General features: G+C 36.2%; 4 protein-coding genes across 10 annotated transcripts in view; 2 read left to right on the forward strand and 2 right to left on the reverse strand.

Annotated features, from left to right (window-relative positions):
* LOC111788898 (probable metal-nicotianamine transporter YSL7) overlaps window positions 1-1316 on the reverse strand; it is a 3443-nt gene extending 2127 nt beyond the window's left edge. The window contains exons 1-2 of the mRNA XM_023669467.1: window positions 724-1316; window positions 280-443 (exon numbers count right to left, since the gene is read on the reverse strand). Coding sequence (XP_023525235.1) covers window positions 280-443; window positions 724-1102 — 543 coding nt within the window. The 5' untranslated portion in view covers window positions 1103-1316. The remainder of the gene's footprint in view (window positions 1-279; window positions 444-723) is intronic.
* Window positions 1317-3894: 2578 nt separating this feature from the next.
* LOC111788832 (nucleolin 1-like) lies at window positions 3895-9904 on the forward strand. Its single transcript, XM_023669365.1, has 19 exons — window positions 3895-4088; window positions 4205-4253; window positions 4410-4582; window positions 5097-5249; window positions 5417-5560; window positions 5674-5784; window positions 5860-6000; window positions 6088-6219; window positions 6327-6422; window positions 6717-6821; window positions 7182-7229; window positions 7379-7495; window positions 7794-7862; window positions 7945-8030; window positions 8238-8355; window positions 8719-8807; window positions 8895-8991; window positions 9067-9158; window positions 9243-9904. The coding sequence occupies exons 1-19, from the start codon at window positions 4056-4058 to the stop codon at window positions 9607-9609; spliced, it is 2220 nt and encodes a 739-aa protein (XP_023525133.1). The 5' UTR covers window positions 3895-4055; the 3' UTR covers window positions 9610-9904.
* A 1137-nt stretch (window positions 9905-11041) lies between these two features.
* LOC111788632 lies at window positions 11042-14565 on the forward strand. Its single transcript, XM_023669045.1, has 3 exons — window positions 11042-11519; window positions 12565-12695; window positions 13584-14565. The coding sequence occupies exons 1-3, from the start codon at window positions 11298-11300 to the stop codon at window positions 14380-14382; spliced, it is 1152 nt and encodes a 383-aa protein (XP_023524813.1). The 5' UTR covers window positions 11042-11297; the 3' UTR covers window positions 14383-14565.
* Window positions 14566-15211: 646 nt separating this feature from the next.
* Window positions 15212-27174, reverse strand: LOC111788630 (ENHANCER OF AG-4 protein 2-like). 7 transcript variants are annotated; one of them, XM_023669039.1, is made up of 14 exons: window positions 26567-27174; window positions 25700-25776; window positions 23164-25152; window positions 22894-23015; window positions 22529-22806; window positions 21642-21750; window positions 21306-21418; window positions 21039-21226; window positions 19140-19806; window positions 18602-19064; window positions 17695-17787; window positions 17477-17568; window positions 17185-17380; window positions 15212-15627 (listed from the first exon to the last, which is right to left on the reverse strand). In XM_023669039.1, exons 1-12 carry the CDS (start codon window positions 26675-26677, stop codon window positions 17498-17500), a joined length of 4281 nt encoding a protein of 1426 aa, XP_023524807.1. In that variant the 5' UTR covers window positions 26678-27174; the 3' UTR covers window positions 15212-15627; window positions 17185-17380; window positions 17477-17497. The 7 variants fall into 7 exon arrangements, with proteins under 7 accessions (XP_023524807.1, XP_023524810.1, XP_023524809.1 ...); XM_023669042.1 differs by adding an exon at window positions 25966-26121 and having other exon boundaries at window positions 22529-23015; window positions 23164-25124; window positions 26567-26694; XM_023669041.1 differs by having other exon boundaries at window positions 22529-23015; window positions 23164-25124.
* Between the last annotated feature and the right edge of the window lie 305 nt (window positions 27175-27479).

Consider the following 27479-nt stretch of genomic DNA (forward strand, 5'->3'; position numbering starts at 1 on the left):
AAAAAAAAAAAAAAAAAAAAAAAAAAAAAAAAAAAAAAAAAAAAAAAAAAAAAAACCAATTCATAGATCAAATCGAACAATAATAAATAATTCTTCACCATCAATCATCGAACAAGAACTCAAACCCAATTGAAAGCCCAATTTCATCAAAGCAAGACCAGAACATGTGTGGATTATATCAAAGCAACAACTAAATTAGAACAAGATCAAAATAGAATTAACAGATTAAAACCAGAGAATTGCATTTGACAAGGATTTTACACTGCTTGAACTACTAACCTTTCTAAGAGGCACTATAGAGAATAACCCAACAAAGCTAACAACGAAGAGAAAACCCATCATCCAACCCACAGAGAGTTTCTTGATGTTTATCGGAATGTTTCCCTCTTCCGCTTGAGCAGCAATTTTGCCACTCATTCCCAGAAGATAACTAGCAGTTCCACCTGATTATCGAACATTCCAATTTCCAAACAGTTCAATAATCATAACGAACAGTGTAAATCGCAAGAAAAATGAGAAAAATCAAAGAATCGTATAATTAGTTCTCAATGGATGATCCCTAACATTCATCTACGAGCCAGAATCGAACATCGATTATTCTACTTCAGATCCTAGACTTGTAAAACAAAAATCACATTTGAAATTACAGAGGATCCATCGAAATGAAAATCAAAATCGAAATCGAAATCGAAGAAGAAGAAGAAGAAGAAGAAGAACGCTTACTGCTAAACGCGATCCCAGAGGAGGCGACAACGCAGGTTTGAATCACGGTGTTCTCCTGTCGAGTGAATGGCTGTTTCATGAGACCAAACTGGCTGAGAATCGAAGTGTAACCCTTCAGAATCGCGAATCCGAGAAGTCCAGCCGCAACATTAAGGGATGGAATAACTCCAGTGGTAAGATTGAGTTTACAAACAATGAAGTTGAAGACGATGCTAAGAATAAAGCTCGTCACAATAGCCCTAACAGTGATCTGATTCTTCCACGACGGAACCTCCATATTTCTGAAAGCATCTTCCACCATAACCCTCTCTCTTCCCTCGATCTCCGCAGTGTAATCGCTCTCATTTCCCGCCATCTGCTTGCTTGGATTCCTCTCCATTATCCGACGAATTCAGTTTCCTCCGATGCGGAGGAAGAATCGAAAAGAGAAATTTATAGTGAGGGAAATCGAAGTAGGCGATGAGGAACTGAAATCCAACGGGTAAGATGAAAACTGGAACAGATTCAAACCAGGCTGTGATTGAGATAAATTAGGAGATTCGAAACGAAATATAATAAGATGATGTGAGCAGATTCTTGTTTGGGCTTTCAAATTTATTTCTTTTTCAACACCGAAATTTAATTTAATTTAATTTAATTTCATAAAATTAAACTAAAATTCTGCATGAATTTGCATGGAGGGGGACTGTTCTTGCTGATGTGGATATCCGGAAGCGGTGGGAATTCTTCGGGGAAACTAACTCTCGCGGAAAATCTCGTATCTTCAAAAACATATAATATAATTTTAAAACCCAATACCTAATCAACACGTGGCATTTGTCACAATAACAAATTAAATTATTTATCCAATTTTAAACCTATAGTATAGGAATAATTATCACGCTCATAAAAATTTCATTTTTTATTTATTTATATATATATATATATGTCAACCTGTTTTTTCTATTATTGGAGAAACTAACTTGGGAATCATTTCTGGTCAAATCCATATATGGTTTTTTTTTCAATAAATTATAATTACATATCCAAAAAAATTATAATTTCCTATTAAAAGAACTAAATTATCTTTAATTTTTTTTTTTTTTTTGTTATTTCAAAATAATATAATATTATTCTCTGTATTTTATGAATATTTTAAAATGGGTAGTGAATAAAATATTTATCTTAATTAATTTTTATAGGAAATATTTAAATATTGTAATTTTTTGAAATAATATGAGTAATTTGTGAAGAAATAACATGGTATAGTTAATTCGAGTAATTGGTAAATAAATTAGTACAATTATTAGTCTAAAATACTTGGTGGTTCAAGTTGTAAATATTTTCTATAAATAAATAAATAAGGTTTTAAACTTTGATGTTAAATAAAGCTATAGGTCTATTAACGTTAATAACGTTCCTTAAAAAATATTATTTATTTGTGAAATTTCTTAAAAAAATAATGATAATATTTTAGTAGATAATACAATCTAATTTAATTATTATAAACCTATATTATCGACCAAAATATTAAATATATGAAAATAAATATTAACATAAATAACTAGGAATGAATGGATAAACAAAAGAATCTAAAACAATTTGAACCTAACAGCCACCGTTTCTTAATCGATTTTGTATGATCGATGATGAAAAAGATTATCGTCAATTTTTTTTTTTCGTTTTCTTAGCTTTCATAACTTTCGTGCTTCGAATGAAACCCTAATTTTCTCCGATTTTGTTTGTTTCTTTTCTGTGTTTTTTTTTTCTTTTAACTTGTCCTTTTTATTTAAGGAATATAATTATTTGCGCTCCAAAATCATGGAATATATTAAATGGGACAAATTACAAATTTTGGAGTAAATGATTTATCCATTAACCAAAAAGTGATTAGCCAGCCGCGTATTCACTTTGTTATAATCAGATTAAATGGGACAAATTACCAACCCTTGTACATGAACCAAGAAGCAGCTATTTGAGTTATGAAATACATCAAAGCCCATCTATCATCTTTTTTTAAAATTCAATAATTTTTTGAAATACTAAAAAACAAATCATTGTGTTAATATTATTATTATTATTATATATTTTTTTTTAAGTCTAGAACGAGCGAACCAATGTTTCCATTTTGCATCTTCCGAAAATTCATTTATTTATTGGAAGTCTAAACAGCAAATCGTGTGTTCATATCATCAACAAATACTTGTTTAGAGTTCACTTGATATATGTTTTCATAGAGCTTTAAGAACCTAGCAATTTGATTTTTTGAAAGACGAGTTGAGTGTGATCGACATACACTCTCCCACATGAGAGCATTAAGAAATTTGATTTAAGACATAAAGTTAATTATGAAATATATTTTATATAGTTATAGTCAGTGAGATTTCCCCTTATTTTTAGGAGTCGATTAGCAGTATATTTTGTATATTTTATTTTACTTTTTAGATTTAGGTTAGTAGTATATTTTATATTGTTAGCATGCAACTGTAAGTTGTATTTTATTTAAAGGGTTTGAATATTAATGAATATCATACTTTCAATCCTACTTTAGTTGTCATTGTTAACATGGTATCAGAACATCATTCTTAACAAACTTATCATGAAATCAGTAGGTAATCAAAGATGAATAAGGGGTGCAGTCCAACTAAACAACGTAGTACACGTATTAAGTAAAAGCCTTGTTGGGTTCGAGATGGTAAAACTCTGTAGATCTCAAACTTAAACGAAGTGAAAGTTACGTTGGTAAAAATGTACGTAGCTAAAATTTTAAAATAGTTTGTTTATGATTACAAACTATTTCATTAATTGATTACAAATTCATAAATTTAAATAAAAAATTTATCTTTAAATTTGTAACACCTTTTTTACCTTAGAAGGTTATAAAAATTTACTTTCAAGGGTAAAAATTTATTTTTTATCTTAAGTTTCTTAAAACGAACTTTTACTTTTAACGGAATATGAAAAAAAAATATCTGCCCGAAACGCGGTGGGGTCCACAAACCCACCAACGGACGATTTATGAATAATCGCCACAGTGATCCAATCAAAGAAAGAATTGAACGGTGCAGATTAAACGGGATTGGCGATTAATACAGCCGCGATTGACCGATTTATATCTCACACGTACGAATTCGACGAAACCCTAAAGCGCGCGCCGAATACAAAATCAGCGTCTTATAAATATAGAAGCAAAGACTCTGTTTAACACTTACCGCTCCTCCAAAACCCTAATATTTCTCTACGAACAGGGTTTTGCAGAGCCTCCATTGTTGTTCATCTCCTATTTTTCCTTTTTTCTTTACCAATTCTCCTGAGAACCCATCTTGGGCTCTGCAATTTGGTTCATCTCTCAGATGGGGAAGTCGAGCAAGAAGTCTGCAACTAAAGTACGTGTGATTCTCAGAGATTTTTTTTTTTTTTTTTTTCTTTCCCTATGAAAGTTTTGCTAGATTTGTAGATGGTTTTGTAATGGTGTTTTGGGTTTTCTGTTTAATTGTTCTAGGCCGAGGTAGCTCCGGCTGCAGTCCCGTCCTCCAAGCCTGCGAAGAAAGGTATCGTATGCATTATCGAATTCAGCCGATTTGATTTTGATTTGTGTCATGTTGTTTGTTGTGGTGATCAATGAGTTCTTTTCCTATTCTTTTTATTGTTCGTATTTGATTATTGAGGATGGTTGCTAAATTTTTTGTATGTTGATGTTCACGAAGGTAAGAGAGCGGCTGAAGAGGTTGTTGAGAAACAAGTAGTAACGAAGAAGCAGAAAAAGGACGAGGCTGTTGAACAGGCAGTTAAGAAACAAAAGATCGAATCAAAAACACAAAAGAAGAAGAAAGTAGAGACAAGTAGCTCTGAGGAAGATTCTTCTTCTGAAGAAGAGACTGTAAGCACCATCGTTATTGACTGGATTTTTTAATCTGCCTTTTCGCATGTTTTTTATCGCGTCTTTCCACGTTGGTAAGTAAAGTTGTAGGCCTTTCAATGCAGCTCTTAGTATTGCAGCATTTAAAAAGCTATAGGAGTTCGGTTAGCCACGGCAATAAATTTAATAGTTCGGTTAGCTACGGCAATAAATTCTAATAATAGTTATGACACCAGCACGACAACATGAATTTACGTGTCTCAAATAGATTTTTTTAATAAACTTTTCTTCTAGATTAAAGGGTCCTCAGAGATTTTTGTATGGGGATTTTAGAACACTGTGGATGGTTTTTATGTTCATGCACACTTCATATTTTTTTGCTTGCATTGCTTCATTCGGTATTTTTTGTAGCATTGGTTACGATTTAATTATATGTTTCTAGACAAGGTCAATATTCGTCAGTAGGGAGAGAAAATATTTGTATACTCTGTACTGTAATTACGTTTATTTATTATCTTACTCTTAACAACTCCAGGTACCTGCTCCTAAAGTTACTCCTTCAAAGAAGCAACAATTGCCCCCTAAAAAAGCTAATGGTGCTGTTGCCCCTGTAAAGAAGAGCAAGCCTGCTAGTAGTAGCAGTAGCTCCGAGGAAGACTCCTCTGATTCTGACTCTGATTCTGATGAAGTGTGTAAACATACTCCCTTAAGCTTTCTAGCTTATTATTGATTTATATGTTTTGGTAGATTTGAGTATATGTATATATGTTATTTATCAAACAGTAATAGAAACTTTGATAGGTCCCTCATAAGTCTGTACAATTGAATTTTGTTTTAATCTCTCAATTGTTTCAGCTGCCCGCTTCTAAAGCTGCTGCAACATTGAAGAAGGGACCAAGTGCTGCAAAAAAGAGTTCTGTTGCCGTCCCTGCCAAAAAGAACAAGGAATCCAGTAGTTCAGAGGAAGAGTCTTCTGATGACGATTCTGATTCTGATGATGTGAGTATTCAATGAGAATTGTGCCACGGACATTTGCACTCGTAATCAATTTATTCATCTATTCTCAAATGCTTGACATTATTGTAATCAATTTAATGGAACTCGTATTCAAGGAACCAAAGGGAAAACCTACTGCTGCCAAAAAGAGTGTCCCTGCTGCTGCCCCCAAAGGGAAAGTGGAGTCGAGTAGCTCAGAATCAGATGACAGTTCTGATGAGGAAGATGTAAGTAGTTGATGTGAACATGTAGTACTTGATTGTGTGCTGATTTTTCTGATAAATTCTTGTATTTATTTCAAGGAAATTGCAAAGCTAGCTGTAGCTAAAACAAAAGGTTCTGAAGTTTCTGTTAAGAAAGGGGCTGCTGCTTTGTCTAAAAAGAAGGATAGTTCTGATTCCGAAAGTTCAGATGAGGATGATAGCTCTTCAGATGAAGAACCTGTAAGTATTATTTATTTGGTATAAGGTGTTACTGTTTAGGATTTGGAAACTTTTTATAGTTGAAGCTTACTTTTTTTAATAATCCAGAAAAATAAAGTATCCAAAAAAAGCAATGAACTGAAGAAACTGCCTTCAACTTCTGCTAAAAATGGCTCTTCTGCTGCTGCTAAAGATGAATCGAGTGATGAGTCTGATTCAAGTTCAGATTCTGATGAAGATGTAAGGATTGAAATTTTCTAGTTTGTCTCTTATCTTGAATTTTCAAGAACCAGTAGTGAGCTGCTTCTGGATGAGTTGTTTCTGAGTCTTTGATTTTCCTTGCATAGGTTCCTGCAGCAAAAGCTGTTTCCAAGGCACCTGCCAGTGCTAAAAAGAACGAGTCTAGTGACAGTTCAGAAGAAAGTGATTCTGACGAGGATGTGGTATAATATTACATTTTACTTATCCTTAGTATTTGATTGACATCTGCCTCTTGTGCCATCTTTTGTTGATTGTAGTAATTGTGCTTGAATATCAGAGATCAATAAAATCAGACTTAACAATTTAGTTGTCTCCTACATTTATAAAGGAGCTTAGTAATTGCTTGAGTTCATTATCATTATTTGGGTTGGTTAGTTTGAATAGTGCTATGTTTCTCCATATTAAATATGTAACAAAGGACGTGGGGGAATATGTTCATTGGTCAATGTACTAAACTATGTTGAACTCTGTATCAGGCTGCAAAAAAGCCTGCTGCTGCTCCTGCTAAAGCACAGCCGGTTAAGAAAGTAGAAGAGAGTTCAGAGAGTAGTTCTGAAGATGAGGATGACGACGATGAGGATGTGAGTTCTTCCTGTGAACCATTAATTAACATTTAAGTTCATGCATCTGATGGTTGGGTGTTGTATATGTCAGTTTTAGTTTTATTTCTATGATTTGCTTCAAAGTTATGGATATTTATTATTATTATTTTTAAACAAAGAGTAGTAGGCATTATTATGGTGGCAGTTAGTTAGTTTTGACATTGATAATCCTGTTCTTGCTTTTCAAGTTTTTTTTTAATTTTTTTTATCTTTATGCTATTCTATACTGTTTCATGTTTAATGTCTCTTTAAAAAACAATTTTCAAACTTTGAGTTGGTTGACTTAAAAAGATGTTATTCAACATGTTATTAAATACCTCATCTAAAATGTCTTTGCAGACTCCAAAGAAAGCTGCTGTTCCTTCTGAGAAAAAAGATTCCAAATCGGTATTTTTTAAAGTTCTGATATTTTTTTCTCTATAATTCCTCCAATGGGTTGTGTAAAATGAATCTAATACATTTTTGTCCACGTAATTAATCTAGTGCTATACAGTGATAGACTACTTGAATTGTCTTAATTCATTATCCTTTTACAGAAAACACAAGAAAAGATGGATGTGGACAGTGATGAGAGCGAGGATGAAGAAGACAGTGATGACAGTTCCAGTGAAAGTGATGAAGAGGAGGAAAAACCACAAAAGAAGAAGAAAGTGGTTAGTTTTTTGGTGCTATTGTTTTTACTTTGTCATGTGTTTGGTAATAAACCTCTTATGTTTAGATTTATCTGCATTAGCTCGTTAGGTTTTATAGTAATTGTGAAAGAGCTTTGACCATCTGCTCCAGTAACTTATGATTTGCGTTTTTCCAGTTCCATGAAAGATATGTGCTTGTTGATGGCTCATTTTTTTTTTTTTAGTGATATGAAAAAATATAATAATGTCACTTCGATTATATTTTATATCTTTACCTAGTAATGGGATTAATCTTTGTCAATTTTTTTTGGGGTATTAGGATAATGATGTTGAAATGGTGGATGCTGTATCACCAAAAACAGCCACCAAGCAAGCGAAGAATGAAGCAGTAAATTACCTTTATTCCGTCATTTGTTTTATATAGTCTAGTATCATATATTCAACAACTAATTTTTATTATTTTCATGCAGCCTAAAACTCCTACTAAAGATCAGAGTGGTGAATCAAAGACGCTGTTTGTTGGAAACTTATCATTCCAAGTTGAACAGGCTGATGTGTATGTTAAAGTTGCATTTTGTGTTGTTATTTTGATTATAGTTATTTTACTCCCCGACATAATTTATCTATATTTGAGGCCTTTGCATGTGATGGTGAACATAGGATACTGGGTTCTTTTGTTTTAATGGTTCTCTTCCAATTTTCCCTTTTTGGCCATTGAATTATACTCTTGTATTTTTTAAACTGAATTATTAAAACTTTGCAGGGAAAACTTCTTCAAAGATGTTGGAAAGCCTATTGATGTACGTTTTGCTTCTGACCACGATGGGAGGTTCAAGGGCTTTGGCCATGTGGAGTTTGAGACAGCTGATATTGCTAAAAAAGTAAGAACCAGTTCCATTATTTTGGTGTTCACTGGTTTATATCTGTATTGGTGGTGTTTATGTTTTTTTTGTTTGTTTTAATTTAGAAGAAAAACTCACAGATATTCTCTGTGTTCATCATTTTGCATGGTACGCCTTATCTATAAAAATACATGAAATTTTGTTTCACAATCCTATTTACTTGTACCGAATAATTTTTCATGTATAAAAAGTCCATTTTGCATGGTACACCATATTTTTAGTTAGATTGGTAGCATTTTTGGCTAACAAGAACGTCCATTCAGCCATTCTTGATCTTGCTGTTTGATATTTCTGTGATTGCTACTACGTTTGCATTGATGTATTCAATAATTTTCACTTCAGGCTCTTGAATTGAATGGTGAGCTCCTGTTAAATCGTGAAGTAAAACTTGACTTGGCTCGAGAAAGAGGTGCATATACCCCATATGACAGGTAAAGATCCTCTTTAGTTTGAATATCTCTCTTCCCTTTTTAGCCCCCCCCATTTCTTTTCCCTAATTGTTGATATGATATGTGCAGCAAAGACAGAAACAACTCATTCCAGAAAGGAGGAAGGGGTGGTCCAAGCCATACAATTTTTGTTCGTGGTTTTGATCGATCACTAGGCGAGGACGAGGTAATAAATAATATTATCTTATCTGTGATTTTATAGCCATGTTACAGTAGTGTTCTGAAATCGTTTTTGTTACAGATTAGAAGTGCCCTACAAGATCATTTTAGTACTTGTGGAGACGTTACCAGGGTATCCATTCCAAAGGACTACGAGACTGGCAACATTAAAGGGTTTGTGTTCTATACTTTGATTTGTGTTTTCCTTTTCCAATTTATCAACTCTGATGTTTTGGCTTTGTCAATTTGTCTTTCCAGAATGGCTTACATGGACTTCAAAGATTCAGATAGTTTCAACAAAGCCCTCGAACTCAATGGCAGCGAACTCAACGGCGAGTACCTAACAGTGGACGAGGCCAAGCCCCGTGGTGATAGCCGTGATGGTGGTGGTAGTGCAAGAGGAGGAGGAGGATGGAGTGGTGGAAGGAGTGGAGGAGGAAGAAGTGGTGGAAGGAGTGGAGGATGGAGTGGTGGTGATGGCAGAGGAGGAGGAGGAGGACGATTCGGAGGCAGAGGAGGACGAGGCGGTGATCGCGGCGGGAGAGGTGGTAGAGGAGGACGAGGAGGTTTCAACAAACCTAGCATAGTTGCATCAGGAAAGAAAACTACATTCGGTGATGATTGATGATCGAAAGAGAAGAGAAGAGAAGAGCAAATGGGTAGGGAAAAACAAAGTTTTGGCAGGTGAAGAAGAAGAAGAAGAAGAAGAAGAAGAAGAAGAAGAAGAAAGACAGACATGTTTAAGTAATAGTGTGTGTGTGTGTTAGCACAGCCAGTAGCCGTTGACTGTTCTTGCTTCCTTTATTATTTTTATTCCTTTTTTTATTTTTAATTTTTTTTTTTAAATTTCTATAATTCTTATGTTATGTCAAACTTATAATATTTTGAGCTAATTTATACACTCCAATCCTTTACTTACATCTCTCCTTCTCACTTAGTTTTAAAGTTTTGTTCTACAATTAATTAATTATTTTTTTATTTTTAATCTTTTTAAATCATTTTACATCTTTTCCAATAATTAAAGTTGTATATTTTTAAGAAGTAATAAATAAACCAAATAATTATTTTAATAACATTATTAAATGGGTGATGCCAGTGGTCCCCACGCGCTTCTGACATTCACATTGGGCCCATTGTCAAATTACGGCCCAAAATAATGTTGGATTTGGGCTTTACTGTGTGGGCTGGGCCAAGTTGGTCAAATTTCATGATATTTATTAAATAAATAACAAAATATTTGAATATTTAAAGTTAATATATGATCGTCAAACTCCTTACAGCCGAGGGATTTTCTTTTGGAGGTTTGTGAAGAAAGAAGGAAGGAGCGAAAATTTTTCATTTTTTTCTGGGAATTTTTGGATTCATATATATTTTTTTTCGGTTACGTTCGTTCTTTTTCATTTTGGATCTACGTTTCGTTTTCGTCTTTCTGTTCATCCCNTAAGTAATAGTGTGTGTGTGTGTTAGCACAGCCAGTAGCCGTTGACTGTTCTTGCTTCCTTTATTATTTTTATTCCTTTTTTTATTTTTAATTTTTTTTTTTAAATTTCTATAATTCTTATGTTATGTCAAACTTATAATATTTTGAGCTAATTTATACACTCCAATCCTTTACTTACATCTCTCCTTCTCACTTAGTTTTAAAGTTTTGTTCTACAATTAATTAATTATTTTTTTATTTTTAATCTTTTTAAATCATTTTACATCTTTTCCAATAATTAAAGTTGTATATTTTTAAGAAGTAATAAATAAACCAAATAATTATTTTAATAACATTATTAAATGGGTGATGCCAGTGGTCCCCACGCGCTTCTGACATTCACATTGGGCCCATTGTCAAATTACGGCCCAAAATAATGTTGGATTTGGGCTTTACTGTGTGGGCTGGGCCAAGTTGGTCAAATTTCATGATATTTATTAAATAAATAACAAAATATTTGAATATTTAAAGTTAATATATGATCGTCAAACTCCTTACAGCCGAGGGATTTTCTTTTGGAGGTTTGTGAAGAAAGAAGGAAGGAGCGAAAATTTTTCATTTTTTTCTGGGAATTTTTGGATTCATATATATTTTTTTTCGGTTACGTTCGTTCTTTTTCATTTTGGATCTACGTTTCGTTTTCGTCTTTCTGTTCATCCCGCTTCTTGCAGTTTGTTTTCTTTAAAACGATTTTTTTTTTTGGCGGTCTTGATTTGTGGAGTTGTTTTGATGAAATTGGCGTTGGTTTGAATTGATTTTGAATCTTGGGTGATTCAATGATGGTTTCATTTCTTGACGGAAATTGATTTGGATGGTGGATTTGAGAGACGCAGATGGAAAGGGGGCGGATGAACGGAAATGGGATTTGTGATTATAGTTACGAGAGCAATGGTTTTCATGCGTTAGATCTAGTGGATGTCTATGGAGGAGAGAGCACGCCGAATGGAAGAAGCTCTGGGAAGACCTCGCAGGGTTCATCTCCTACTAGTTGCATCCTGCATCCAGTATCGAAATTAGATACTCTTGCTGGAGTTGCAATCAAATACGGTGTCGAGGTAAGCCGCATTTGAGAATTTTAGATATTTCTTTGATGGAATGAGAATTTTTGTAATGAGCATTCGTTTGTATCGTTCTCAACTTTAGTTAAATTGCTGTTGTGATGAAGAAACAATGGAAATGATTATTTCAAATTCTTTTTGCTTTTCTGATATTCGCGTGTCGGATGTTGCTTTATTAATGAATCTTATCATCTGCACCGACAAGGCTAGAGTTTATCTCTTTCCCTTTTGGTAGGCATGATTTCTTAGAAAACCATATCGATGTGAACTCAATCGGGTCTTAAATTTTCTGTTATGATCAAATGAGGCTTATGGCGGATTCATCTCGAGAATGGAATGAACCATAACAAATTGTCATTATTTTTCCCTCCTGAGATAATCATTAGACTTGTATGGACTACGTGCAGTGTTCATAAGACCCTTTTTTTTTTTTCCTGTTCTCCCCCCCTTGATTTGACCTTTTTGAAGTCTATAGTTTAAAGGGACCGAGCGCCGTAGCCATAGCTTTTTGTTGGGGGGCAAACATATATGAAAATAAAATTTAACAAAAATTGAGAAACTGGCCTAAAATCAAACAATAATTCATAAGGCGAATTGTCAATTGAAAATTTTCTTATCGAAAAAATATAAGAAATCAAAGGGACAAAATTCTTGTCTCAGTTAACTTTTAGAACTTAGATTTGAAGAACGTGGAAGGGTTTAAAAGTGGCCACCATAGTGTGGAGGCAAAATTTTCTCTTCACTTGGTTGCCCCGTTTAATAGTAAGAGGTTGATAGTGCGCAATTGTGATGAATATCGACTTTCTTCTTGTTGTTGTGGTCAGTAAGTAGAGAAATTTTTACTCCAAAGTCATGGACCATTTCATTCATCCCTCATTCATATCTTTTGTTATCTGATTGCACTTATAGCATAGCTGATCCAAGCACACGCTTCAATGGGCATAGCACACTATCATTCCGTCTTTGTATGTTATGTTTTGGAATAACTTAAGTGGATCTATTTAGGAGAAAAATGTAATTTTGGTTTTTGATGATTCGTCAGGTTGCAGATATAAGGAAGATGAATGGGCTAGTCACAGATTTTCAAATGTTTGCTCTTAAATCTCTCCAGATTCCTCTTCCTGGAAGGCATCCTCCTTCTCCTTGCTTACTGGAAGAGCTAAGTACTCCAGGGTACGTGTATTGATTATCATATGTTTCCACAATATTGCACAGGAATGACGTAAGTTGAGTGCATGTTTGCCATCTTTGACATTTTTTCCCCTGAGATTGCTATGGCTATGGCTCGTTGAGCTGTGTCCAATGCCTTGTTTGAGCTATGGTAGCGACTTGCAGAATTATCAGTTATTGGTCATATAGGGCTTATTGAGGTTAAGGGTGGGGTTCAAGTAGTGTTGCTTCTTGTAGAACCGTGCTTTGAGTGGACTAAGCGAAGCCATTAAGAAAGAAAATTTGAGTGGAGCCAGCCCCATGCTTTGATGTTGATGCCTGGACGTCTTAGGGGCCTTTAGGTTCTTTTTTTTGATGGAGGTGATGGGATGGAATAGTGTATACTGATAATTCTTTTGCTGTAGGAATTGTTGGTGATGGTTGGAGAGTGGCCCTGATTATAAGTGGATGCTATTGTGATGGCAATATCGTTCTCAGGTGCTTTGTTGATACAAGATTTAAAGCTGCCCAACTTCATGTTGAATTAAAATAAATAAATAAATAAAATCATTGTGAATTAATATCCTTCGAGTCTCATTAATGGCATCCATCAGAAATATAGTACCACTAGGAAATGAATCCTGCATCTTTGATTTCATTTGCAAAAATTTTGCCTGGAATTCTTTATGCTCAATTTTGCCTGGAATTCTTTATGCTCAATTTTGCCTGGAATTCTTTATGCTCAAGTATGCAAATTTCTTATCATTCATTTCAAGAGATTTATCAAATACATTGTGCCCATTACAACTAATAAATTAGAAGTGGAGATGGAATTAGAAAGACTTAAAGTTTTCCAATATTTTGCTGGCCACCCCATCATCTTGTGTTTGATAAAAGAGAATCATTTTGCAGACAAAGCAGCTCCGAAAGGACTCCAAGTGCACGTCTTTCATCGGATTTCTTTGAATCATTCCAATCCCTCAAACTGAAGTCTTCCGAACAAAGGATCTCCTCAGCCATGAGCTCTTTACAAGGTTACTATGGCCTCAAACCATCTGACCAGAGGAGCAGAATCAATGGTTTCGACACGGCAGTCTACAGTGAAGGAGCCTCTCATGATTCAGAAGACATGCTTGTTTCTGGGACCTCACAGTATTTGGATTTACTAATGCCTCACCATCGAAAATCCAGGAGTTCAGTGAATGGATTTCTGGGTGATAAAGTAGAGGTGGCTGATCTGCAATCTGCAGAAGCTGGCGGCGATGGGGATCCCAAATGGAATGACAAATTGGTAAGAAGGCGCCAGAAATCTGTAGCTGACTTTTCCCATTCCCCTGAAATGCTCTTGAAAGATGACAACAGCAGTGGAAGTAACGGGTTCTCATCCTCGGCTGGAAAGGGCCTTTTGGCTCAAAGACCCAAAACATCTAGCAGAACTAATTTGGCAAGTGACAATGCGGTCGGATTGATTCCAATTCCAATAGGTTTGGGGGATTCATATGTGGCCGTTGATGGGTTTGCTGGGGTAAGAAAGTCATTGAGCACATCGAGTTTGCCGGATCCGGAGAATGGCAACCCTTCATCAATTTGGTCTGCTTCAAAGTGGAGTCTGAAACCGGATTTACAGGCAATCTCAACTGCTTCCAGACCAATGTTTGATGGCTTGCCAAAACCTTTGACGGGTCGAAGAAACAAAGCTGCACTCGATTAGTTCCATCTGGTTAAAAGCACTTTTGCTCCATAATTTATCAGGTTTTGATGCCGTCTTTTATAGTTCAAGAAAGAATACAACTATGAAGAAATTAAACAAGTCAAATAACAGGTCTGTTTTCGCCTTTCATCTTTGAATTATAGTTTTCATAAAGGAGGTTGGGGTTGTTTTGGTTACAATGAATTGATGAAATGAGTACGGTAGAATTTGTTTTTGTTGTTTTTGTAAGCAAATGTATATTAGTTTATTAAGGTCAACTCCGTTGAAAAGTGAAACAAAAGCATTTTTTTTTTTCCAATAAAGTGATGTTGATATTTACTTTTTCTTATCACTTTGTTGAAGATGATTATAATGCCACCATTGATGATCTCACTAACTGTTATATTTTCAACTAATGGGCTCTAATNTATAATTGGTGACAAAAGATGAAACTATAAAATAAAAGAAATAAGAAAATAAAAAAAAGACTTCAATTAGAACAGCAAAATTCAAGGAGAAAGCAAAATATGTTACCTCTTTATCATTGAAGGAGATGATGCTGAAATGGGTAATTAATTGAATTGTGCAGGCAATGGCAACATCACTCATGATTGATTGATTACCAAAGTCCAATAACCCATACTCTGCTGTTTTAGAAAGTTGTTTAAACTGCACCAAGTAATGAATTCTCCCCCAACCAAAATTTATGCATACATACAGCCCAAGTTTCAAAGCAGAAGAATGGTCTAATAATAGATCTATCAGATGCAAGAAAATATAATGAACAAGGCCAAGCAAATAAAGAGTTGTTTAAACCATCAGCAGGTCTCGAGGGTGGTCAGAATCAAAATGTGGGAAAATGAAACTCATAATTGAACAACAACTATATTCAGACTGACATGATTTCTAGATCATAAAGAAATTATTTTAGAAAATACTCTCGAGGATGTGAGGTGATAAAAGGGTTATATGATATCATGTACAATATGTAATGAAAGTATTGTGTTACATAGAATCTGAAAATTCTTTTTTGAGTATCTGGGGACTACCTTTACATCCGGAGTCTGCATAACAAGGAAGGATCAGCCACGGTCTTGGCACAAAAATCCATGTTAAATTATAGTCTATCTCAACTATGCAGCTGCGAGCAACCTCCTCCTTGGATATAATAAACCGACTCTATCTTTTCTTTACTCGGCTAAGTAAACAAAGAATCCCAAAAGTTGCTCGTCTCTCTCTCTCTCTATCATAAAAATCTATCAAAACCTGTCATATTATACGGCCAGGATATGATATCATTAGCGAATATATAATATCATCTAAAGCATGCCAAACCATCATATTCATAGAAGCAATTTTATTTCTTGGCAGGTCTTGGGTAGCATGCCATCCAAATGACTAATTGTACATAAAAATTCCACATGAACATAAGCGAACATGCTCTTATTCATAGCCTAAAACTTATTTAATAGGACAAACACAACGATCTCTGATAAGATTGAAGCAAGAGAGACAAAATAGTGATGGTTTTAGAAATTGTGAACACATGAGTACTAGAGGCGGAGAGAGAAGCAGGTCAGAGAGGAAGATGGTTACTACGGTTTGGTCATTTCTTTTAACATTTCTACCATGTAGCACTGAATATAGCCTTTGGCAAAAAGCATTCATGTAAGAGTAAAAAACCAGAGGAATAAAAGGGACCCAAGCCTTAATCCTTTATATCTCAACCATCCAGTACTTCATTGAGTGTTTCCAGCACACAGATGAAACGGGACCAACTTCCAGTGATATTTAACATCTAACGAATTTCCGCACAAGCACATCCTGTAAACAAATGATCTAGTCAACATCTCACTCTATTAGGAATCTAGGATTTTGGGTATCCATCCCAACTTAAAACCTCCAAAGCCACTAGTCAATGTTGTCAACAAGGTTAGATTCTTTGGGCGCAAACACGAAAACCAACTTGTCCCATCTAAGAGGATTTTTCCCTTCAAAAATACTAATTGCAGGAAACAAAAGGATGATCTCCCAAGTACTTGCAGGTTATAATAAAATCTTTCCCCAACTTAGCTTCCACAGCTCTAGTCAAGCTGAGGCTGCTACCTTTTGGCCTATTCAAGCAATTTCATGTGTGCCGATCTATCTGTAAGCTTGCCAAGAGAGCTGTCAGCATATTGTAGAAATCCTTCAAGTTGGATAAAAATCTAAAAGGCAGAAGATTGTGGAGGTTTTTATTTGCTAATTGGCTTTAGAGATTCCCTCTTCTAAGAGGTAACAAGGGACATAGATATATTGCAAGACGTGTTATTGTGGAGTCTCTCAAAAGTGGTTTTTTCGTGATAAAGCTATAACTGGTACAGCCCCAGAAGCAATTATTTCAGAACTTTAAAGATCTGAACTCTCAATGGACATTAATGTACAACCAACTTAGTTTAGGACTTCATTTATAAAACAATTAGAAGTGAGTTTATTAACATTTATTTCAAAATTTTAAGCCAAATATTGAAGGCCCCATCACAAACAAATAAATTTTGGTGATGAATTAAGGGACACATACTAGTTACCCCCCGATCTTCCCTTGCCTTTACTTTCCCTTAGATTAAAACTTTAATCACCCATAAAATATTCAGGAGTTGAAGAGTACGTGAATTATTCATTCTGATCATGAAAATGGCATGTATATAGAGATAAAAGTACTCGTAAACATAAGAAATAGCTACATGAAATGCTATGAGAAGCTTCTTAATCATAGCATAAAAATGTCATTTCAAACTAGTTATGCAAAATTAATATCAAGAATTAGGACTAGATGTCACTAACCAGGTCAGAAACATGGGCCTACACTTGGGAGCAAATGTTCCTGGATCAAGTTTGTCAGGATAACTACTATGTACAGAGTTCAACCAAGAGCCTCCAAAAGTCTTGACAGCGCCTTGCAGTTGTACAAAATTTATGCACAAAGCTGATCTTTCTGTACAGTACAGTAACCAATTTGTATTCCAATTCCACATCAGCACTGGAAGAACATGATGGAAGTATCCAACAAATGAAGCAAGAAAGTTTTCAGCACGGATTCAGAGTGGCCATTACAATGATTCAAGAAAAAACTTACATCGGAAGGAAATAACAACTCTTATGCAGGCCGCCAACAATTAAGAGTTGAAATGTCTTGTCTGGAAGGCAACATTTGAGGAACGCTATGACCTGGAAAATATGTGATAGAAGAGTTCTCTCTATAAAAATTTGGAACAATTGCTCATAAATTTACAGAAATTCTTCATAAAACTAAATTACAACAACAAAACATATAGAGCACAGTTAAAAAATCACCAGAAATTGGAGCTCCAGATGGAAGACTATTGGAGGCAGGACGCTGAAAACCAATATTACTTGGTGGTCGTTCATAAGGTTGTTGAAAATAGCCTACAAAGATAAATTATTTAGGATCTGGATAGTGGACACTGATGGGTAAAGAAAAAGGAATATCAAAGATAATCTTCGACTTGGTCTATACAAAGATGCTCAAAATCAAAGAACGACTCCATTTCAGTATGGGATAAATTAAAGCATAGTTACGTTCTGAGACTAAAATAAGAAAGTGAATTAGCATGTCTTAAATCAAACAAACAAGCACTAGAAACCATAGAAACCAATTGGAATTTGTGGGTCTCCACCTAACTCCCAGACGAAGCTTAAAAGAAATACTGCAAGGTGAGATTAACAAAGAAGGTGACATTCCCAGAGCAAACGTAAAGAATAATCTACAAAGAGGAAGAGCAAAAAGTGAAGCCTCTCCCTTTTACAAGAAGGCCCTTAATACAAGTCTTATCCACACTGGTACAGATCAACCTACTCTGAACATCGACAAGAGAAAAGAAGAGAGATGGTAACCCTGCCTAAGATCCTAGAAGCAAAAATCTTCCCTCCAGCCAGTCATTTATTCAAAAAAGTTGACAATCCTCACTCATTCATAGTAAATTCCATTGGGTCATGATTCCAATGTACTTATAGAAACTCTTTGGTCAATGAATAGTGGTTGGAGTTCTTGGGTATTTGTTTTCTTCTACAGTACACATTAACTTTAGGTTGTGAAGTAGTAAAAAGAACAGTTGTCAATAGCCAGCCAAACATACTCTTTTTCCTAACCTTTCCCCATCATCAATGCATATCCAAACAAGATATAAAGCCACAAGATCATGATACCAAAATATACAATGAAATATTTACATTTTAATACCTTCCTGGCTGAATGGTGGTCCTGGATGTGATGGATTTCTCCCCCCGTTCATCCATACACCTTGACGATTTTCTGTTTTGAATTCATTTGAAGGCCTTCTCCATTGTTCATCACCCAAGAAAGGCCTCCGGCTATCCATAACGGATGGCGAAGAATATGAATGATGGTATGGATGAGGAGGATGCTGCTGAACCGGAGGCTTACCATAAGAGAAATGACTGGGTGGGTTTTGAGGTGGGCCAGAATGCATCTGCCTTTGAATAAAGTTGGGGTTCCCTTGCTGATATTGCTGGTTTGGTTGAGAAACTTGCGTATTCAGATATATATCATTATGTCCATACTCTGATTGCCTCGAAGAATTAAATCCAGAAGGTGGCTGCTGGCCGTACGTTTCACCTTTAGCAGAAGCATCCACGTGACTCCCATGAGAAGCATTTCCAGCCATTTGCACATGCTGATTTCCCTGTAGAAGGGGCACACAAACTAAGTACAACTATACCCATAAAATACTTTTTCAAACTAAATATTGCATCCTTACACTAGCTATGCTGCAGTATTCATGGGGAATAGGAGCTTGATACGGAAGCTGTGCTGAAGGCTGCTGGGAAGATTGAAGCGGTAATATCTGCTGGTTCAACAATGGAGGCTGACTGGGTACTGGTGGTTGGGAAATTAATGGTGGTGGAGGTGGCGGAGGGCATGCAGATGGTAGAGGAGGAGGTGGTGGTAATGACGGAAGTGGCGGTGGTGGTAGTGGTGGTGGGGATGGAGAGGATGGAGGTGGAGGTGGGGGTGGTGAAGAAGGTAAGGGTGGGGGTGGAGGTGGAGAATCAAGAGGCAAAGGAGGAGAACCTTCTGGCAGAGGGGGAAACTCTGTAGGAGTATTTGAAGCAAGTTCTGTTGCCCTATCTGAAGACCGATGTTGAGCATCTATTACAAAAGAAATGTCTCCAATCAATGACTTCTCATCCTTTGGATGCCCAGAAACATCTTCCATCTCAAGTTCCCCGTCCACATCCTCTAAGATGCAATGTCGCCTGTCAATTGGGGTAACCGCACACGCTTCTGCATCTCCAACACCATTTGTTGCTTCCATCAATGGTGCATCATTGGATTCTTTACATGGGGTGGTAGGAAGGTCATCCTCATCTTCGTCCTCAAATACATGTGAAGATAAAAACCCAGGCAGTTGAAATGTTGCATTGCTGATACAATTACAGAAAGAGAATCACAAAACGATTGACAAACAGAGAAAAACATGGAATAACACAGGAACATATTTTCATTCAATTTTATTTTTGCTTTTACAAGAAACAAATATCAGCATACAAAGCTTGTAAATAAGGAAGCCAAAATTTATTTCCACCCTGCACCAAAGGGCCAAGGAAGATTACCAAAAGACTTTCCAGAAGAAATTCATCTGATTCCCAATTCAACAAAATCCACTCAAGATAGAAATGGTACCATCGAAAATCAATCCCATTGAAAATATAGCATAAACTTAAGAAAGTAGAATTACGCGAAAGAAATCAGAGAAACTCTCCAGTCATATGAACCAACATAAGTAGGAACATATGCATGCAGGCCCAGTCTGTCCAAACAATTACAGAATACACAAGTAGCAATGACACGATGATGTTGCCAAAAGGGTCGCTTTTACATCCTATCAAGAAACATTTTTTTTTTATCACTGAAACCTTTAGGTTTCTTAAGAAAAGGAAACATCGAGATGTCGATCAAATAAATACCTGGCTATCCAATCATTTAATCTCTATCTATGTGTTTTATCACTTCGTTAAAGCTGTTCTTTGGATTTTTATGCTGGAGAACAACATCAAAGTTTTTGGGGAGAATAGAGATGTTTCCAGTTCAATGGGAGCAATTAGTTCCCTTATGAAATTACACAAGAGAGGGAAGCCCTAATCTAATCTCTCAATTGGATATGGAAGTAGTAAATCGATATTGAGTTCATTGATTTATGATGGGGCAAACTACCCAAATTTTTGTGCAACTTGGTTCATGTTCTCTTTGTGCTAATGGAAGGTATCTTTTTAACTTCCTTAGCTTGGGTGGAGTCTTTCCTCCCTCTTCTTTTGCATATTTTAAATGCTCAATGAAATAGTTTCTTATTCTAAAAAAAATAACAATAAGGTAACGAAAACCGTACTGAGCAAACATTCATTGAAGACAAAAAGCTCCTCAACGTGCTGCATAATTATTCAAGAGGTACAAGCTAAGAAACCACTCAGAGTACATACTATTAGCTTTTGTATAGGTTTAACTAATACCAAATTTCACACCCAATACAACATAAAAATTTGATGTTCAGGAACATAGTTCTGGGTAAGAATGAAAATAAGTATGAAAATATCGTATAACATACAAAAAAAAAATAATAATATAAGGTGGAAAGCTGAGAGTGAAGTGAAATACAAACCTTCCATACTCATCAACAAGCATGCCTTCCATTTCTCTGATTGGATCATCTATGGCTCGCTCTGCACGGGATGGACGTCTGAGTGTGAAACCAATAGATGAGTCATCATTTGACACTCCTATTTCATCCATGTAACGTCGAAGAATAGATTCGGGTAAAATTTTCCTCTCAAGCCAGAGACGCAGAACCTGGAGAGAGTTCCTCAGGAAATATATTCAAAACTTTTTCAGCATAACCATAAGCCTCTAAAGACCAAAAGTAAAATACCTTGTGACACTGACGACGATTTTCACGAGCTCCAGAGCCTGGTGGTGCTGCAGCCCCAAGAAGACGTGGCAACGCTGCTTGAACAATAGGAATGTAGGAAGCTCCAGCAATACCTAATATCAACATGAGAAGAAAGAATTTCTCGGTAATTCAGTGGATGTTGCTTCTGAATACTCCATTCATCAATAAAATTTACTTTTATAAAGATTTAAAAAAGAAGAAGAAAGATACACGGTGAGAAGGGAAATGGAGAGCCTCTTATCATAAACATAGAGGTGATATGTTTAGAATAGCCAATAAATTTAATCCTAATAGACCTATCTTAAGTGCATCTACCTCTCTGAGTATGTGAGCATTGTGTTATAGAATCCACAAGAAAGAAGAGATCCACTTTCCGATGAAAACTAGGTTCAGTCTCCAACTTCCGGATTAGAAGTTCCACAACCTGCAGATAGAACAGCAGTTGAACACTAAAAACTCAACCAGAGACTGTTGCAATAGGCATTTATTTGCAAATAATATCCTATATAGACAAAGTCATTTCAAAATCCAAATCCAACGCAACAATCAGATTTCATTTTCAGTTCACAGAACAGTCATTCTGATAGATGCTATGTAATAGAGGTTTAAGCACAGATACTGGATCAAATGATATACCCATGACTATCACAGAAAATGTATATACATATATATAAATTTTGATCATCCATAGGACCAGAACCACCAGATTAATACATGGTAGATGCAGACATAACTTTTTGCATCATCCAACAGACTCAAAAAGAAGGGGGAAAAAAACTGAAAACAGAATCACACACCAGATTTCAGCCATTCATGGGACCACTACAAATCTAGAGTGCTTACCTCATTCCTCTTTCCAGGACCAGGGTGGGTGGAAGCAAGCAAGTTTGATTAATATATACCTCCAGGATTTTTTAGATCAACAACATAGAATATATGTCGACAAAAGAGGAAAAGAAGGAGATTTCACATTGTATATTTTTATACAAAAAAATCAAAGGCAAATGTAACGACACAAGAAATGATTAAAAGTCATTTTAAAAAAAAAAACATTTTTCTTCTACATATGGACCCATCAATAACTTTTCTTTAAAGAATAAAAATAATGAAAAAAAAATTGAAATATTAACAGCATCCTAACCACAGCATTTTTAATCCAGGATAGTCAAACCAGGCTAGCAAGCATCAGAATCAGAACCTACCTCATTTGCAATGCCATATCTGGCACAATCAATAGCCAACCGAGTTGCACGTCCTATACTTTCTTTAGTTCTAGATAAAGTCTCTATCATTCCTTCAAAAGCATCTCGTGCAACAGCCGCTTCAGTGCCACCACTCAATGAATCTCCAACGGATCTGTGTACTGAGCTGACTCTTTTCTCCTCTAATTCTTCAACATCAGTGTGATTTTGCGATGCCAATTGATGCCCTTGAGTTGATGGAGAAGCCACGTCCTTCGGGTGAAATGGTCCCTTCAAGTCTGCCAGCATCAAATGGGTGGTACTAGATAAATGCAGCTGGGCTGGAGAAGGACTAGGACTGCCACGGACATCAGAGGATAAAATACCAGAATTAAAGAACCCAAGGACATTATGAGAATGAGCTTCCCTCCTTTTAGCTTGAGCAGCTGCAATTAGATGCTTCATGGACATGGCAGACTCGGCGACCTTGAATTCGTTTACTAAGCTTCTATTTATTTTAAAAAAAAAAAAAGACAAATTAAGAAAATAATTGAGTTAATTTAGACACCACTCAGAAGTTGAAACTTCGACTTTATTTAAACAAAAAAAAGAAAGAAGATAATCTAACAACAAAAATAAATCACAAATATTGATACCTTTCACCATGAAGATCATCATGATCCATTGAACTTCCCACCATGATTGTAGAGTCATTGGCTCGAGATTTTGGAGTAGTTTTAGACTTCTCTCCAGAGGAATGTGACCTACTTTTTTGGAGGATAGATGGCTTATGAGAAGAGCTGGAATTTATGTTTGAAGTCAAAACCACAGACTTTGCAGAACCCCCCTGTGATTGTTTCTGGACACCGGTATTGAAGGATTTGATTGGGGGTTTCACAGTCTTCGTTTGTTCCAAAGCTGCAGTGCTATTAACTAACGCAGGAGATTTTTTTGGAGAAATCAAACTTGGTTTTGCCATCTTAGGTGACAGCTGCTCAGATCCTGATTCTGAAGGACTTTCAGGGGCATTAACAGGCACTGGTTTTTCTTGCTGCAATTCATCAGTTTGAGGTTTTTTAGGCGATGAGGACAAGCTCTGCAACTGGTTACTTGATTCCTTAAAATGGCCATGATCTGATCCACTAGTTCCATTAACAGGCAAGGGAGAAGTAATAGGACTTTGATTACGCACATCATCGTTATTCTTACTAGCATCTGGACGATTTGAAGTTGCGTCAATATTCCGTGAAGATCCATGAACAGGAGTTTTAGGATTCTCATCATCATCATCAAAAATGCGAACTGCTCTTCTTTTTTTATGTGAATGGTTTGCCAGCAGTTTATCACTACTAGAACATGAAGCATCATACCTTTGTGAAAAGGGACTCTTTTCATTTTTAAAATCATGAATTGCAGGTGAAGAATCAGACATAGCTTCAAGAGCTCGTCGATGTCTCTTTGTCAGAGGTAACACAGCTTCATCACCAGCTGCGGAATTAACAGAATCTGAATGGTGACTAGATTTTATATGGTTTTCTGATTTCGTCGTGGGCAGAGACTTTTTCAACTCATACTTTTTAACCACTTTTTCATCAGCCACAATAGGTTTTGGAGAAGAGGCAACCTTTAGGCTGTTGCTTGGTAGTGATGCCTTACCCTCCCCTATGTCTCCTCGCTTCAACTTTTTGGCAGGACGCAAATTTTCACTTGATCCTAATTCAGATTTTACTTTTCCAATCTGTGGCATCTTCCCAGCACTAGCTTTGCCTTTGCCCTGTCCCTGTTCCTTAGAACTACAGTTGGTGTCCACCACATGATCTTTATCCTTAAAATGTTTTTTATCCTTTGGCACGTCTTTAGTCTTTTTACCATGACCAGACTCAGAATTTGGTTTAAGGGCTCTAGAGCCATGTTCCCTCATACCACCACTAGAAGTGGATTTTCCTTTCCTTCCACCCTTTGAGTCCACAACAGACTCTGGAAGATTGAAACAATTATCAGGTATTCCGTTCTTAGATGCTGTAACAGCAGAGACTTTGCTTTTGTGGTGTTTAGAAGCAACCTCTTGTTTCTTCTTTGAACTAGCACCTTCCTTTTTTACATTTTGACCGTTGGTTGTAGATGTCTTCTTGGGCTTGGAAAGCTTTTCTGCTTGAGTAATATCTTTATCTTGTTCAGATATTGCAGCTTCATTCTTTGGTGAAACGTCTAATATACTATCTTTCTGCTCAGAAGAAAGTTCTGAAGATGAATCATCAGGCTGCCGGCATTCAACAGAAGGCTTACTGTCTTGAACATTGGTTTCACCTTGCTTTTGTGAACAACGCTCAAATCTAGAGCTATAGTCACCTATGCCTTCATTTACAGCTTCATCATTTGATTCTGCAGTCCCCACTTCATCCTTCAAGTCAACATCTAACTCATTATCCACAACCCCATCAGTGCAGGGAGCACCACCTTCAGTTTCCGAACTATCCATACCAACTCTCATACCACTAGAAGTCTCATTATGTTTGTCATCAAAAGCTGCACATATTTCCCTCACAGCTTGAGAAAACTGAGTTGTTTTACCTTGGCAACGTGCTGATAGTTTATTCTTTTCCACGATGGTGAAGGCCTGAATATCAGCAGGGGCTACAAAAGCTCTGTGAATTTCAATGCATGAATAAAGATATTAAAAAGCGCAAAAGGTACATGAGTGTTCATAGCATATGAATACAGGAGAGGATAAAATGACTGGCCGCAATGGATGAAGAAAAGATATTAAAAGCAAGAACAACAAGTATATGACAACAATGGATGCAATGGAGAGTATTTTAAACCTTTGTACGGTTAGAAAAGAGTGTATGACAACAAACTCAATACAACTTATGCACGCACAAAAAGGTAGTGTCAGTAACCAGTAGTTAAAACTTATTGGTTCGAGTGCAGCAATTAAATTCCTGAAAAATTTTACAGAGTTGCAACTTTTGCAATTAAGAACACATAGAAGAGAATGAATAAATACATGCAACCCTATGCCAAATAATGCATGCATGAAGTCATTATCTATGATAATTACAATGAGCATTATATATCCATTCTCAAACACCTTTCCAGGCTAATGAGCAAAGGCCATATGCATAAGATGGGAAGAAGCATATACATATGCAAACTCAAATTCAAACAATAACCTAAGACAAGGATACTTACATTTCTAGTGTTCCAAAGAAATGGACAAAACATTTCTTCGGGTCAGGAGATCTCTCCCAATCTTCCGGCCTGCTAATCTGTAAACATAACACCATCATATCTTATAACTCCAAATGGCTAAGTAGATCCTGGATCAAATGAATAGATACTCCAAACCCTAGCCACACAGTTAGCTTCTCTTTTTATAAAAATGGGTAACATTTAGCTCACTATCTCAAAAACGCTCTTTGATCTTTCAATAAAATAATGACAACATAGGATATTACCGCTTTTCATTAGGCCTAAGTGAATAAACCTTCTAGTAATCTTCCACTTTTTATCGTAAGCAACTAGAGCCCTTTATTGTAATTTACTTTTTGGTGGTTCCTTCGCTTGGTTATGGTTCGTATTTTTCTTCTCCCTCTATTTTACTTTCTTTCCTCCTGATGAAAGCAGATTTATTAGCCCCAGAGAGAGAACGCGTGATTATGCTCTGATCCTAGTTCGTGCAATATATATTTTCACATGAGATTTAACACGAAAAATACAATCTTGAGGAATAGATCATGGATGTAAGTCGAAGAATTAGAGAGAATAACACAAGAACATCAAGCTCGTAAAGTTCTTATGAATCAAAACACTGCATAAGAAAATACAAAAACACAAAACAGCACACCATTGAAAGAAAAAAAATCTCAATACGCTGAAAGATGAAGAGAAGTAAGATGAAACAAACGGGAACTAGAAACAATTTTCATCACAGTAGCACCTCACACTCATTAAACTATTACTTCCGGCGAAACACATTGGCCAAATTGCAATACAGCACATAAACAAAATCGCAACAACATATTAAAACAAGAAAAGAAAAAAGGGCAAAGATTGTACCTTGGCTGGCCATGGAGGAAAACCCTTGACCTTAGCGAGGACAAGATCTCCCAAACTGAGCTCTCTATTGGCCTTGGCTTTACTTGCTCCGCGTCTCCGACCCGGAGCCATGGTCGTATGAATGACCAACAACGAACAAAAAAGAAAGAACTAAAACCAAAAAATCAAAAAACGCCGACCTCCGGGCAAAACCCAACCCAAACACGAAATTTAAAAATCAACACAGGCCGATAAGTATTCCCCTGGAAGAAAACGCGGAGACGATAGAACCCTCGCCGGCGGTTGATAGCCCCGGCGGTGGTGGGACTAAAGCATCAAGGGAGAGAGGGGGTTTTAGCGGCGGAAATTGGGGAGTGTGGCCGGAAATGGGGGATGATGTATTGGGAGGCGGTGGAGTGGAGATGATTGGGAGGAAGATTGGTTGAAGAATTTGGGGATGGGAATTTGTGATTGGTGGTCGGAGAGGTGTAGCCGGTGCCGGAAATGGAGATGATTTCAGAAGAAGAAGTGCAGTAGAGAGAGAGAGAGAGAGAGAGAGAGAGAGTATTTGTCTTTGGGAGTTTGGGAGAGATTTAGGAGAGACGGAGAGGGAAAGCGAGAGACAAGAAGAGAGCCAGAAAAGATCAATGTAGCTCATAGGGTTGCTCTCTCATGGCTCCGCCCGTATTCCACTATACGGTGCATTGACCCGACCCGCTTTTTAATACTTTGAAAAATAACAATTATTATACTCGTCTGAAGTCAATTCAATAATGATTCTAATTTCTTTTTTCTTTTTTAGATTTAACTATCAAAATTAATATATATATATATATTTTATTAAAATAAATGGATTAAAATATGTATTCTCCGTAAATAAAAAATTAAAAAAAAAAATTAAAAGTTTAAATTTTAGTCATTTCAGTAATAAAAA

The sequence above is a fragment of the Cucurbita pepo genome, chromosome LG02 (assembly GCF_002806865.2).
Source record: "Cucurbita pepo subsp. pepo cultivar mu-cu-16 chromosome LG02, ASM280686v2, whole genome shotgun sequence".
In the NCBI taxonomy this organism is placed as follows: domain Eukaryota; kingdom Viridiplantae; phylum Streptophyta; class Magnoliopsida; order Cucurbitales; family Cucurbitaceae; genus Cucurbita; species Cucurbita pepo.